The 12,991-nt window shown below is 48.2% G+C and overlaps 1 protein-coding gene across 3 annotated transcripts; it reads right to left on the reverse strand.

Annotated features, from left to right (window-relative positions):
- Positions 1-237: 237 nt before the first annotated feature.
- On the reverse strand, positions 238-6,910 carry SPC24 (SPC24 component of NDC80 kinetochore complex). Of its 3 annotated transcripts, XR_009694070.1 has the most exons (6): positions 6,723-6,910; positions 2,862-3,006; positions 2,582-2,686; positions 2,371-2,447; positions 1,186-1,346; positions 238-1,048 (listed from the first exon to the last, which is right to left on the reverse strand). XR_009694070.1 is itself a non-coding variant. In XM_061150347.1 (5 exons), the coding sequence occupies exons 1-5, from the start codon at positions 6,880-6,882 to the stop codon at positions 1,240-1,242; spliced, it is 594 nt and encodes a 197-aa protein (XP_061006330.1). In that variant the 5' UTR covers positions 6,883-6,910; the 3' UTR covers positions 1,125-1,239. The 3 variants fall into 3 exon arrangements, 2 of the variants coding, with proteins under 2 accessions (XP_061006330.1, XP_061006331.1); XM_061150347.1 differs by lacking the exon at positions 238-1,048 and having other exon boundaries at positions 1,125-1,346; XM_061150348.1 differs by lacking the exons at positions 238-1,048; positions 1,186-1,346 and having other exon boundaries at positions 2,563-2,686.
- Positions 6,911-12,991: the final 6,081 nt, after the last annotated feature.

Raw genomic sequence — 12,991 nt, forward strand, 5'->3', positions numbered from 1 at the left:
TAAGTTGTACAGAGGTGCACAAAACCCAACACCCAGAGGTTCATGTAACTGCCGAATCTACTGGCTTCAGGCAAAGCTGTATCCAGGAGGCACCTGATGGCAAAGGGACCGTACTTCTCACTCGCTGCCCTCAGACAGGCAGGCAGGCTGGCCATAAACTTCCTACTTGTAGTAGCAGCTCAGTCACTGAGGATGGGGGTTAGGGGAATGCATTGATTGACTGGCCCAGGCTTTGGCTGCATGCTCAATCAGTGAGGGTTTATTATGGGCGTCTGTGATAGAAAAACTAAGACAGACACACACAGCAGGTTAGCCCCTGCACCCAAGAAGTCTAGTATTGATATCCAGCTCCACCATCATCAGAGAACCAGGCTCTTATCATCTCTATACAGAATTTCAACCCTCCTCATGTGGCAACACAGCTGCCAGGGCTCCAGCCATCACACCCAAATTCCAGAAAATAGAGGGGAAGGGAAAGGGGACACTCCCTTGCCTTTTAAGAAGTCACATACAACACTTCTTTTTACATTTCATTGTCCTGAATTTAACTGCAAAGGAGACTGGGGAAAGTTCTGTTTTGACTTGGGCAGTTAAAAGGAGTTCCTTACCAAGTGGTGAATGAATATTAGGGAGGCAACCAGTGGTCTCCAATACACAGTCCACCCTGGAGCCAGGGATGGGCCCCTATGTAACCTCTTTGTGACTGGTTCTGCCTTTCTAGTCCCAGCATGAACACCACCCCCATCCTCTGGGGCAGGTTCCCTTCCTGGCCGAGGCCCCACAGCACTCTGGATACTCTCTAGCTTGAGGGTGGCATCTGATCACTTCTGACTCCTCCGTCGGCTGCAGATCCTTGTCACCTTCACCTTGTGTCTTCACCTTGGGCACACAGCAGCACTCAGAGACTGAACGGATAAAAAAGGGGCCACACCTGAATCACAGATGAAGACGTGGAATCTGTCATTGGCTACCACGGTGTCATTGGCATGGGCTGTCATAGATGTGAAGTTGCAGCCCTGGCAAGGTTAAGTTGGTTCTCTTTGATTACCTAGTCCAGCATCCGAGGCCAAAGTCAGGATGGTGGATGAGGGTGGGGGGGAAGAAAATCAGTAAGAAACAAAAACTCATTTATGTGTCAACATTTAATTTTAAGCTGATCTTACCCCCGAGGCACTGACCACCCACCATGGCTGATTCCCACTGTGTGGGGCTGTGTGATGCAGTCCCAGAGGCTCCGGGCTACCACTCTGTGTCCACCAGATTCCAGAGATAGTCGCTGATGAACTTCTTAGAGAGCTGGGTGCTGTCCAGGTGGATGGGCTGGGCAACGCTGGGGCCGTGGTGGACTGAGAGCACGGATGTAAGGAAAGCGAGCATGCACTGCCCTCCCCTTCAGCCCCATGACGAAAGGATACTGCCTTTCAATTGTCATTATTAAGATAGAGGGGCTTCCCTAGCGGCTCAGTGGTAAAGAATCTGCCTGCCAATGCAGGAGGTACAGGTTCGATCCCTGGTCCGGGAAGATCCCACATGCTGCGCAACAACTAAGCCTGTTGAGTGGCATTCAGTATATTCACGCTGTTGTGCAACCATCATCATTCATCTCCAGAACTCTTCATCTTGTAAAATCGAAAAGTCAAAGTGAGAATCACTCAGTGGTGTCTGACTCTTTGAGACCCTGTGGACTGTAGCCTGCCAGGCTCCTCTGTCCATGGAGTTCTCCAGGCCAGAATATTGGAGTAGGTAGTCATTCCCTCCTCCAGGGGATCTTCCCGTCCCAGGAATTGAACCAGGGTCTCCTGCATTGCAGGTGGATTCTTTACCAGTTGAGCTACCAGGGAACGGCCCTGTAAAACTGAAACCCTGTCTCCATTAAACAGACTCCCCCTACCCAACCCTGATAATCCTCATCTTACTTTCTGTCCTCATGAAACTGACTCCTCTAGAGATCTCAGGTAGGTGGAACTATATAGAATTGACTTTTTGTGTCTGATTTATTTCTCTCTGCATATTATATCCCAGGTTCATCCATGGTGTAAAATGTGTCAGGATGTCTTCCCTTTTTAAGGCTGAATGACATTCTCCCATGTAGATGGACCACATTTTGTTTATCTGGTCATCTGCTGATAGATGCTTGGGTTGCTTCCACCTTTGGGCTCTTGTGAACAGTGCTGCTGTGAATCCTGTTCAAGTCTCTGCTTTCATTCCTTTGTGGGTATACCCAAAGCGAAATTGGGTCATATTCCAATTCCCAGAAGTGGAACTGGGTCATATGGTCATGCTGTTCAATGTGTGGGACCTGCCACAGTGCCTGCACCATCTAATCCTCCCCAGCAGTGCCCAGGGTTTCACATTCCCCACAAAGGATACTGCCTTTGATCATCCCAGGCTCACATTCATAATCCCACTCGATTTTACTAATTCGGCGATAAAGTTGAGCCACATACCTGTGCAAGAAGACCAAAAAAAAAAAACAGAGAAAAGAAGTCATTCCAGTGTCAACTCTAGCAAAGATCCATGGGCTACAGACACACATACACACTCACAGGGATACACACTCACATCACATCTATGGACCTACACAGCTGAAGGGATGGTGACTGTCGTGTCCTCGTCGACTTCCTTCTCTTGTCTGTCGAGATCCGCCTCAATCTCCTTGAGCTCCTCCAGTTCTCTTGTGAGCTGAGTAAAGCAGGTAGTTAAGGACCCCTGGTTTTGGAGGCAGGGCTGCCCACATGCTCACACCTCACACCAACCCTGTCAGCCCCGAGCCACTGGCTCTAGATGTGTTTTCTAGCCTGAACAGGTGCCTCCAGGCGGGGCTGGGGGTCCAACCATTCTGCACACGCAGGAAAGGATATAGGAGGTTGGCCTTCAGACGGGCGTCCTCCTCGCTGGCCCTCTGAAGCTCAGCTTCAAGCTGCCGCAGCTCGACACCACCCTGGTGTGCCTGCTCCTTTGCATCCAGGAGGCTCTGGGCCACCTCCTTCTCTGCAGTGAGGATCTCTGCAGGGTGGGGTGAAGTCTGGGCTCCTTCCTCAACTCGAGCTCCCCAGGAGAGCCCCGGAGCAGAGGGCGGCCTCAATGGCCCCATCTACACCCACTTCCATTGTGGCTCCCAGACCCATCATCCTATTTGCAAATACCCACCAGAGTCCCACCTGGAACCTGACTCAGTGTATCCATTTCACCGAGTCACACCTGAATCCATCAGGCGAAGAAACTCCAGTCCCTCCTTGTCCACCGAGTCTTAATGTATGACATCACTCTCCACCCCGTTGCCCAGACAGCAAGCCCAGGACTCACTCTTTGGATGCCGTTGGCCATCCATCCTGGCAGGGCCCCTCCTTCCTCATGCGGGTCCTTCATCCCTCCAGGACCACCCTGTCAGCCCGCCCCCTTTGCTTTGGTTGTTCCTGTTGCCAGTCTGTACTGCTCTCTGCCTTCAGAGTGGCTGCATCAGAGGCCGAATGCTAAGTCACTCCTCTGCTCAAAGACCTCCCAGGGCTCCCCCAGTGTCTCCAGGATAAGGTCAAGGGGCACCTTCGCCCTCCTTGCCAACCTCCTTTCTCCTTGCTTTTCTCCCGACCACGTGTTTTCCCTCTGTTCTGGCTTGCAAAGATGCTTCATTAATACGTGCAGACATGCCATGTTTCCTCATGTGCTTTCCTGGGCCCCCGCCTGCCTGTCTTCCAGGGATGCTCCCATCGGGCACACCCGTTCCCAGCCTGAGGACCTCGTGGATAATGCCCGACTCAGGCGGAATGGACACTGTCCTTTCCCTCCTGGGGCATGACTGTGCTCCTCGGACAGCCCATCACCCTGGCCTATTTATTTCTTGTCTCTTTTCTTCAAGGCACAAATTGTGTCTTCCAGTTGCTAGATATCAGCCAACACCTACTCAGAATAAACATATTTGGAACGAATATCTGAAAAGATCAAAACACCCTAAGAAGGTTATTGTGTTCCTTCTCATCGAGTCAGAGAAACCGGCCAACCCAGAGAAGACACAGAGGGCCAGTGTTTGTTTACAAACTTAGATCAAGTTAATTTTTAATCAAAGCGCTACATGTCTATGGTTGTGAAAATTTAAACACACACTTGGGCATGCACACACACACACACACACTCTTCTCTAAGCCTCTCCACCCTCTGAAGCAGCCACTTAAACTCCTCACTGTTTTCTCTGGCATCAGCCTTCATATTTCTAAATAATTTGCTTATGCTGCTATTTTTTGACCTGTGTTAAGACAGTGCCTGCTGACTTCCTGTCGGAGAGCTGGGGGTCTGGCTCTCTTACACAGCCTTCCCGCCCCTTCTCCAGGCACCGTCCGAAATACAGCCAAGTCTCCTGGATGTTCAGTCTAAGCCATCACTGCCTATATGTGTGCTGTGGCATGGGTAACCAGGGAACCCTAACTCACTATGTACTCTCATAACCCTCTGAGGGCGGCTTAGCCCTCCTTGCATTCGAGAGGCTATGAACAAAAGCTCAAAGAAGTGACTTGTCCACAAACTTAGCTCCAAAGCCGGGATCTGAACTGGATCCTTTTTTCTGGCCATGCTGGACAGCCTGTGGGATCTCAGTTTCCCGACCAGGAATTGCCCCTGCAGTGGAAGCATGGGCCTTAACCACTGGACTGCCACCAAGGAAGTCCCTGAACTGGATTCTTTGATCAAACCCCAGCACCCTAGAATGCTGACTCTTCTCTCCTTGACCCAAATCCATCCATTCTGCTGAAACCCAGGCAGGTTATGTTGATCTTCTCCCCAACCACCCATGGAAGTAGAGTTAATGGAATGGGAGAGGAGAAAAGGAAGGAGGAGGAGGAGGAAAGAGCAGAAGACCTGGCCCAGGACATCCATCATGCTTAGTAGTTGTTGTTTTAATTGCTAAGTCATGTCTGACTCTTATACGACCCCATGGACTGTAGCCCACTAGGCTCCTCTGTCCAAGGGATTTCCCAGGCAAGAATACTGGAGTGGGTTGCCATTTCCTTCTCCAGGGGATCTTCTCAACCCAAGGATTGAACCCCAGTCTCCTGCATTGGAAGGCAGATTCCAACATGCTTAGAACCAACATCCAAACTCCTCCTGGGGGCTAGCAGGCTCTGGCTACTGCTGACCTCATCCACCTCTTTCTCCTGGGTCTCCAGGCTCATTCTCACCTCATGACCTTGTCCCTGAGAGTCCCCTCTGCCAGGATCACTCCTCCCCCCAGGCATCCCATGGTTAGCTCCCAGCTCATTCAAGTCCTCAACCCAAACGGCACTCCCTCATAAAGTGTAATTGTCAAAACGCATTACAAATCCCTGGCACTGAAACCACAGTGGAAAACTAGATGGCATTTCCTCAAAAAAAAAATTAAATATCAAATTATCATCTGATCCAGCATTTCCACTTCTGGGAAAATACAAAAACAGAATTGAAAGCAAGGACTCAGAGAGATTATTTTGTACCCTCCTGTTCATAGCAGCATTATTCACAATAGCCAAGAGGTGGGAGCAACCCAAGTGTCCAGTGATAAATGGATAAACAAAATATAGTGTATCCATACAATGGCATACTGGAGATGATGGTGGTGATGGTTACACAACAATGTGAAAGTGCTTATGCCGTTGAACAGGACACTTAAAAATAGTTAAAATGGTAAACCTTACATTACGTCAATTTTACCACAATAAAAAAAAAAGTTTGAAGCCTTTAAAAAACCAAAAAAACCCTGATGCTGAGAAAAACTGCAACATGGGCAGCCCCCACCTCCACCTCTTTCAAGGGCACAGTGCTATGCAAGCGTGATTTCTGTGAATTTCACTTTGAGTCATCAAAGAGGTGCTTCAGCAGCCCCATTTCACAGATGAGGAAACTGAGGCTTGAAAGGGAAGCCACTGGACTGGGACCACAGGGCTCATGAGTTAAGGGCTGAAATCCTTAGCCCATCACCTCCTGACAAATTCATTTTTCTTGTTTATCCTCTCCCTCACCCTGCTAGAGCATCAGCAGCCCCCACACCCCAGGGATTGTGTTTGCTCTATTCCCTGCTGTCACCCCAGGGCTGGCACTATGCCTGGGCACAGCAGGTGCTCAGTAAAACATCTGAACAAACTCAACAGGAAGATGTGGATTATTTATTGTTAAAACCAACTTATAGGAAAAAGAGGCACTGCAAGGTTAAGTAAGTCACCTCAAATTTCACAGCTGGGAAGTGGGAATGCTGGGATTCAAACTCGGTGTTTTGACACTTGAGTTTCAATTCAAACCCTGAGAACCCCAGCTCCTGCTCACAGAGCGGCAGAGCCTGCAAACTCATATATTCACCACTAAACCCCCTGGGTGGCTCAGATGGTAAAGAATCCGCTCGCAATGCGGGAGGCCTGGGTTCGATCCCTGGATTGGGAAGATCCCCTGGAGGAGGGTATGGCAACCCACTCCAGTATTCTTGCCTGCAGAATCCCCATGGACAGAGGAGCCTGGCGAACTACAGTCCATGGGGGTCGCAAAGCGTCGGACACTATTGAGCGACTAACACACAACCCCCCGCTGCTATCCTGAAGCCCATTTCATGGGTGGGGAAACAGAGGCTCAGAGGAGACAAGGCTCACCTGCACGGGGAGATGGATTAGGGGAAGGGGCACCCAGAAGGGAGGTTCGTGACTGACTTGGCCCCCGCTCTCATTACACCGGCCCCGGCGGCCCCTCGCCCCGCCCGCCCAGGTCCTCACCTCGCAGCCACTTCTCGGCGCCGTCTTGCGTCTCCAGCAGCCGCTCCACCATCTGCTCGTGGCGCCCCAGCAGCCGCCGCTGCTGCGCCTCCGCGCGATTGGCACCCAGCAGGCTCAGCAGCCCCTGGCTCACCTCCTCCATGTCGCGGAAGGCCGCCATGACTACTTTAGAGCCAATCCCGCGCAAATTTAACTGTCCCCTGAGCCCCGCCCCCCTCCCGGAGAGGCCCGTCGCCATTGGGTTGATCCTACGTCAGTCATCAGCGAATGAGGGCGGCTGCTTCGAGTCGGACAAGTGCGCCTGCGCCAGCTGGTCTGTCAGTCATTGACGAAGGCCAGTCTGCGCAGGGAGGGCGTGCCTCCGCAGTCCTGCCTGATGCGCCTGGGCAGGCTGGAGAGCGGCAGCACGAGCTTCAAACTTTCCTTAGCAAATTCAGTGCCTGCTGCTTCCAGGTTGGGGTTCTAGGGACTAAGCTGATAACTGCATCACGTGGAACCGACGTTCTGCGGTGTGTGCATGGGATACTCACAATAAACATAAATAAGTAAAGTCTATAAGAGGCTGCAGAGCAAAATGGAGTCTGCAACCAGATTTATTGGGTTTCAACCCCGGATTTGCCACTTCCTGGCTGTTTTACTGGGCTTCCGTGGTGACTCAGTGGTAAAGAATCCGCATGCTAAGGCAGGAGACCCGGGTACCACCCCTGGGTCGGGAAGATCCTGTGGAGGAGGAAATGGCAACCCACTCCAGTATTCTTGCCTGGGAAATCCCATGGACGGAGGAGCCTGAGGGGACCACAGCCCAAAGGGTGGCAAAGAGTCGGACTTAGCCACTTAACAACAACAAGCTGTTAGCCCAGGCAAATTGCTTCATCCCTCTGCTCTTCACGTTCCTCTTCAGCAAAATGAGGGTCATCATAGTGTCTACTTTTAAGAGTTGGCTTTAGAGTAAATGATCCTGTCTACGAAACAGAAATGGACTTGTGGTTGCCAAGGGGGAGAAGGAAGGGAAAGAGATGGACTGGGAGTTTGGGGTTAGTAGGGCTTCCGTGATGGTTAAGCAAGTAAAGAATCCACCTGCAATACAGGAGACTCAGGAGATGTGGATTCGATTCTTGGCTGGGGAAGATCCCCTGGAGAAGGAAATAGCAACCCACTCCAGTATTCTTGCCTGGAAAATCCCATGGACAGAGGAGCCTCATGGCTACAGTCTAAAGGGTCGCAAAGAGTCGGACACGACGGAAAACTAAGCACTCACTGACTCAGATGCAAACTATTACACCTTAATAGAAAAAATTATTTAAAAAGATATTATATATGTGTGTATGTAAAACTGTCACTTTGCTGTACTGCAAAATTAGCACAACATTGTAAATCAACTATACCTCAATAAATAAAAGAGTTGGCATGAGGGTTAAATAAGGTCAGTGCCTGGTATTCATTCTGTGCTATCCAGGTGTTACTGCTTCCTTGGTGGCTCAGTTGGTAAAGAATTGTCTTCCTGCAATGCAGGAGACATGCGTTTGATCCCTGGGTTGGGAAGATTCGCTGGAGAAGAAATGGCAACCCACTCCAGTATTCTTGCCTGGAAACCCCATGGACAGAGGAGCCTGGTGGGCTACAGTCCATGGGGTCACAAAGAGTCGTACACGACTGAGCACACAGCATTTAAGGTCCCATATCAGTCGATTCTGAGTGAACTAAAAGGGATTACTATATAGGTGCTAAGTAAAACAAATAGAAAGCTAGTGGGTGAGGTATCCAGCTCTTACTGAACACCGTGCTGGGCAGGGTTACAGTACAGGAAAGAAAAACTGTTCATTTTTGTGACGTGTCCCTCAGATGAGGTGAAGACATCAATCTAGCAGGTCATGACCAGCATTTTCTACAAAATACAATGGGGAAAAAAAATCAGTGCATTGTGTACAAAAAGCTAGGTATTGTTTTGGGGAAACTCCAAACATTTGTCTACTGGGTGTGGCGGGTAGTATTTCCCAAAAAATAGCCACAGAAATAGTTCCAGCTTTGCCACTCCCTGTCAAGAGGCAGACTTCTATTCTTCTCTTGAACTTCAGCAGGATTTTGTGCAACTAACAGAATGTGGCAGAAGGGACGCTGTATAACTTATAAGCCTCGGTCAGAAACTAAGATGCATCTTTTGCCTGGCGCTAGCTTGCTTTCTCCCTCTCTCTCAGTTCCAGGGTAGGCTCTCTGAGCCCATTTGCCATGTTGTGAGGAAGCCCAAGCCACATGAACAGTCTCCCAGATAAGGGCCCAGCCAAAACCAGCGTCAACCACCAGGCAAGTAAGGGAGTGAGCACTGAAATGATCCCAGCCCCCAGCCTTTGAGCCTTCTCAGCTGACACCAAGAGGAGCAGAGAGAGATGTTCCCAGCAAGCTCGCTCAAACCGCAGGTTTGTGAGCAAGATCCATGTTGTTGTTTAAAGCCAGTAAATTTGGAGGTAATTTGTGATGTAGCTGTAACACCTGGATCCCTGGGTCAAATATGAAATTTGTGTCTTGCTGTGGGACATGTGAAAAATCATGAGGATCTCCCTGGTGGTCCAGTGGTTAAGAATGGTTAAGTGGTTAAGAATCTGCCTTACAGTGCTGGGGACACAGGTTCAGTCCCTGGTCCGGGAAGATTCCACATGCTGCTCGGCAACTAAGCCCATATGCCACAGCTGCTGAGCCTACACTCTGCAACTAATGAAACCCGAACACCCTAGAGCCCATGCTTTGCAACAGAGAAGCTATCACAATGAGAAGCCCGTGTACAACTAGAGAGAAAGCTTGTCTACAGCGTTGAAGACCCAGCGCAACCAAAAGAGAATAAATAAAAAGATATAAATTATATTAAAAAAATTTTAAGGTAAGCAAACCACTGAATTAAAAATTTAAGGGAGTGCCAAAAATCTTTTTTAAAAAATCATTGAAAGGCACTGCTCTAGTGACAAGACCTCACAATAAGCAAAGAAATGAATGAGATCATTTCAGTCAGCCAGGAAGACTTGCCACGAGGGCAATAACACAGGGTCATAGGACAAAATCACTAGAGTTGGAGCAGGGGAGGGAAATGGCTTTAGGTTAGGGGCTCAAGGATGATTCCCTGAGAAGGGGGCATATGAATAGGAACCTGAGTGATGAAAAGGAAACAAGGCATAAGGCAGAGGAAAGAACAAGTTCAAAGGCTCCTGAGGTGTGGGAATTTAATTTCTTTCTTTCTTAATATTTATTTATTTGGCTGCACCAGGTCTTAGTTGCGGTACTTGGGATCTTTAGTTGAAGCATCCAAACTCTTAGATGTGGCATATGGGATCTAGTTCCCTGACCAGGGATGGGACCCAGGCCCCCTGCCTTGAAAGCTTGGAGTCTTAACCTCAGGACCACCAGGGAAGTCCCAGCAGTTTAATTTCTTTCAGGAGTGGTGAGGAGGTTGTCATGGCCAGAGAGGAGTGAGCAAGAGATTTTGAGAGTCTTTATTCTGATGTTGATGCACCAGGAAGCACTGAAAGGGGCTACATAGGGGAGAGCTAGGCAGGGGATTGGCTATAGATCTTCTGGGATTGAGAGGACTTGCCAGCAAGCCTGGATGTACGGAATGAAGAAGAGAAAGAAAGCTCCTGGGTGTTTGGCCCAAATACCTATTAGGTGGTGGTGGTACTTGTGACCAATATGGAGAGGAACAGACTTGGAGGTGAGGGAGTGCATGAAATGAAAAGTTTGGGGAAGGTCCCAAGGCCTGCAGGATGACTCTGTGGAGCTATCAAGAAAGCAGTTGCTTGGCTATATAAGTCTCCAAAGACATTTGAGCTGTGGATAGAAATTCAGGCTGTCAGGATGCAGCCAGTATCAAATGTCAGCTCTCCTGGGGAAAGAGTATGGAGAAGAGGAAGTTCAAGAACAAAAAGTTCTGGGATTTCCCTGGTGGTCCAATGGTTAAGACTCTGAGCTCCCAATGCAGGGGGCCCGGGTTCTATCCCTGGTCAGGGAGCTGGATCCCACATGCTGGGACCCAGGGCAGTCAAATGAATTAATAATAATAAAAAAAAAGAAGAAGTTCCCCATCCTTTGACTCATAAAGTGGCTTGCAGATATAGAAGTGATGTCACCTTAGTAGTTTCCTGCAGAAATGTCAGTTTCCGGGCGTGGAGCTGGGACCCCAGAGTCAATGCTTATGGCATTGCTCACCCTCCTGGCGGAGCATTTGGGAGCATTTGATGAGTTTGCTTTGTTACCATCAGCTCTGTGACCTTTGTTTGGTGTGAGGGGCTGACCTTCTCTGCGCTGAAAGGCAGGCACAATGCTGAGTGGAATAAAAAGGTGATAAGACCATGGATTCAGTTTCTGGCTCTGCAGATCACCTGTGACCTTGGCAAGTTCTTAACCTTTCTAAGCCATGAGCTAATGATAGCTCTCTTATCAGCTGGGAAAGGCTGTTCAAGAGATAAGCCATTCCACGTTGCACCAGCAGAGCCTGAAAGATATAAATGCTTCTGTCGGAAAGGCCACTCACTTCACTGCCAAAAAATAAAGCAAGAACTACTCACAGCCATTATGATGGCTCTTATTAAAAATAAATCATAAAGCAGAAGCTAAAGCTTTACAGCACTGTAAAGCAATTATTATATGTGCGTGCATGCTCAGTCAGTAAGTTGTGTCTGACTCTTTGTGACCTCATGGACTGTAGCCCGCCAGACTCCTCTGTGCATGAAATTTCCCAGGCAAGAATACTGGAGTGGCTTGCCATTTCCTTCTCCAGGGGATCTTCCCAACCCAGGGATCAAACCTGCATCTCCTGCATTAGCAGGCGGATTCTTTACCGCCACCTGGAAGCAACTATACTTCAATAAAAGATTAATTAAAATAAAACAATTTTAAAAATCAGAAAATAACAATTGTTGGTGAAGAAATGGATGAACTGGTTGGTGGGAATGTAAACTGGGCCAACCGCTCTGGAATAAATTATAGCTATTCCTCAAAATACTAAAAATAGAACTACCACATGACCTAGCAATTGTACTTTTAGGTATATATCACCCCCCCATGTTGAAAGCTGGGACTTTGTTTGTACACCCAGCACGATTTACAATAGCTAAAATGTGAAAGCAACCAAGTGTCCCTCAATGGATAAATGGATAAATAAAATGTGTATGCAAACAATGGGATTTTACTCAGTCTTTAAGTATGAAAATTCTGCCACATGCTCCAGCATGGATGAATGTTGAGTATATTATGCTAGGTGGGATAAGCCAGTCATAAAAAGACAAAAACTCCCCACTTCCACTTATATGCGGTCCTTAGAGTACTTGAATTCATGGAGACAAGAGAATGGGAGTTGCCAGCGCCTGGGGGTGGGGGTGACGAAGTTAATGTTTAAAGGGGACAGAGTTTCACTTTGGGAAGATGAAAAGAGTTCTGGAGATGGATGATGGGGAGGGTTGCACAACAAAGTGAATGTACTTAATGACATTGAACTTCACAGTTAGAAACAGTTTAGATGGTGAATGTTTGTTATGTATATTCTGTCACAAAACTAAACAGACTTCTATTTTTTAAAAAGCCAAACAAGACACTGGGTTTGGGGAGTGGGGAATGAGGTCTTCAGCATGAGCTGAACAAGGTAGCAAAGATGACGAAATGATCCTGGGTGATTGTTTATGAGAAACAATTTTTATTTTCTTTTTTTGGCCATGTCATGCAGCTGGTGAGATCTTAGTTCGCCAAGCAGGGATCGAACCTGAACCACAGTAGTGAAAGCACCAAATCCTAACCTCTGGACTGCCAGGGAGTTTCTGAACAATATTTCTTTTCTTTGCAATTATCTTTTTTTTAATTGGAGTATAATCACTTTCCAATGTTGTGTTGGTTTCTGCTATACAACAAAGTGAATCAGCTATGTGTATACCTACATCCCTTCCCGCATCCCCACCCCTTGGAGTCATCACACTGAACTGAGCTCTCTGTGCTTTAGAGCAGCTTCCCACTATCTATCTTTTTCTTTTTTTTTTTTTTTTTAATATCCAAAAGGTCTCTTCTTGGCTCACTTGAACCACAGACTCTTCTGAAAACTGACAAGATCAGTGAACCTTCCACTCAGAAATATACAACATTGCATAAAATTTCTAGGACTTCCTATAACCTCTGAAAACCACCCATTATCTCCTGGTCCAGAGGGAAAACAGAGGAAGTGAGAATCAGGAGTTATCAGTTATCCTCAGGGAAGAGAGGGAGAGAGGTCCCAGGACTGGAGAGGGGAGGGGCTGAGG

This window comes from Dama dama, chromosome 9, assembly GCF_033118175.1.
Source record: "Dama dama isolate Ldn47 chromosome 9, ASM3311817v1, whole genome shotgun sequence".
Lineage (NCBI taxonomy): Eukaryota > Metazoa > Chordata > Mammalia > Artiodactyla > Cervidae > Dama > Dama dama.

What these genes read in the sequence shown, in the direction of transcription:
- SPC24 (XM_061150347.1), bottom strand. Translation starts at nt 6,882, where the DNA reads ATGGCGGCCTTCCGCGACATGGAGGAGGTGAGCCAGGGGCTGCTGAGC. An exon ending in CGTCTGAAGGCCAACCTCCT is followed by an intron (nt 2,687 to 2,861) that starts ATATCCTTTCCT and finishes TACCTGCTTTAC; the next exon opens with TCAGCTCACAAGAGAACTGG. An exon ending in GCCTGGGATGATCAAAGGCA is followed by an intron (nt 1,347 to 2,370) that starts GTATCCTTTGTG and finishes CCGTGCTCTCAG; the next exon opens with TCCACCACGGCCCCAGCGTT.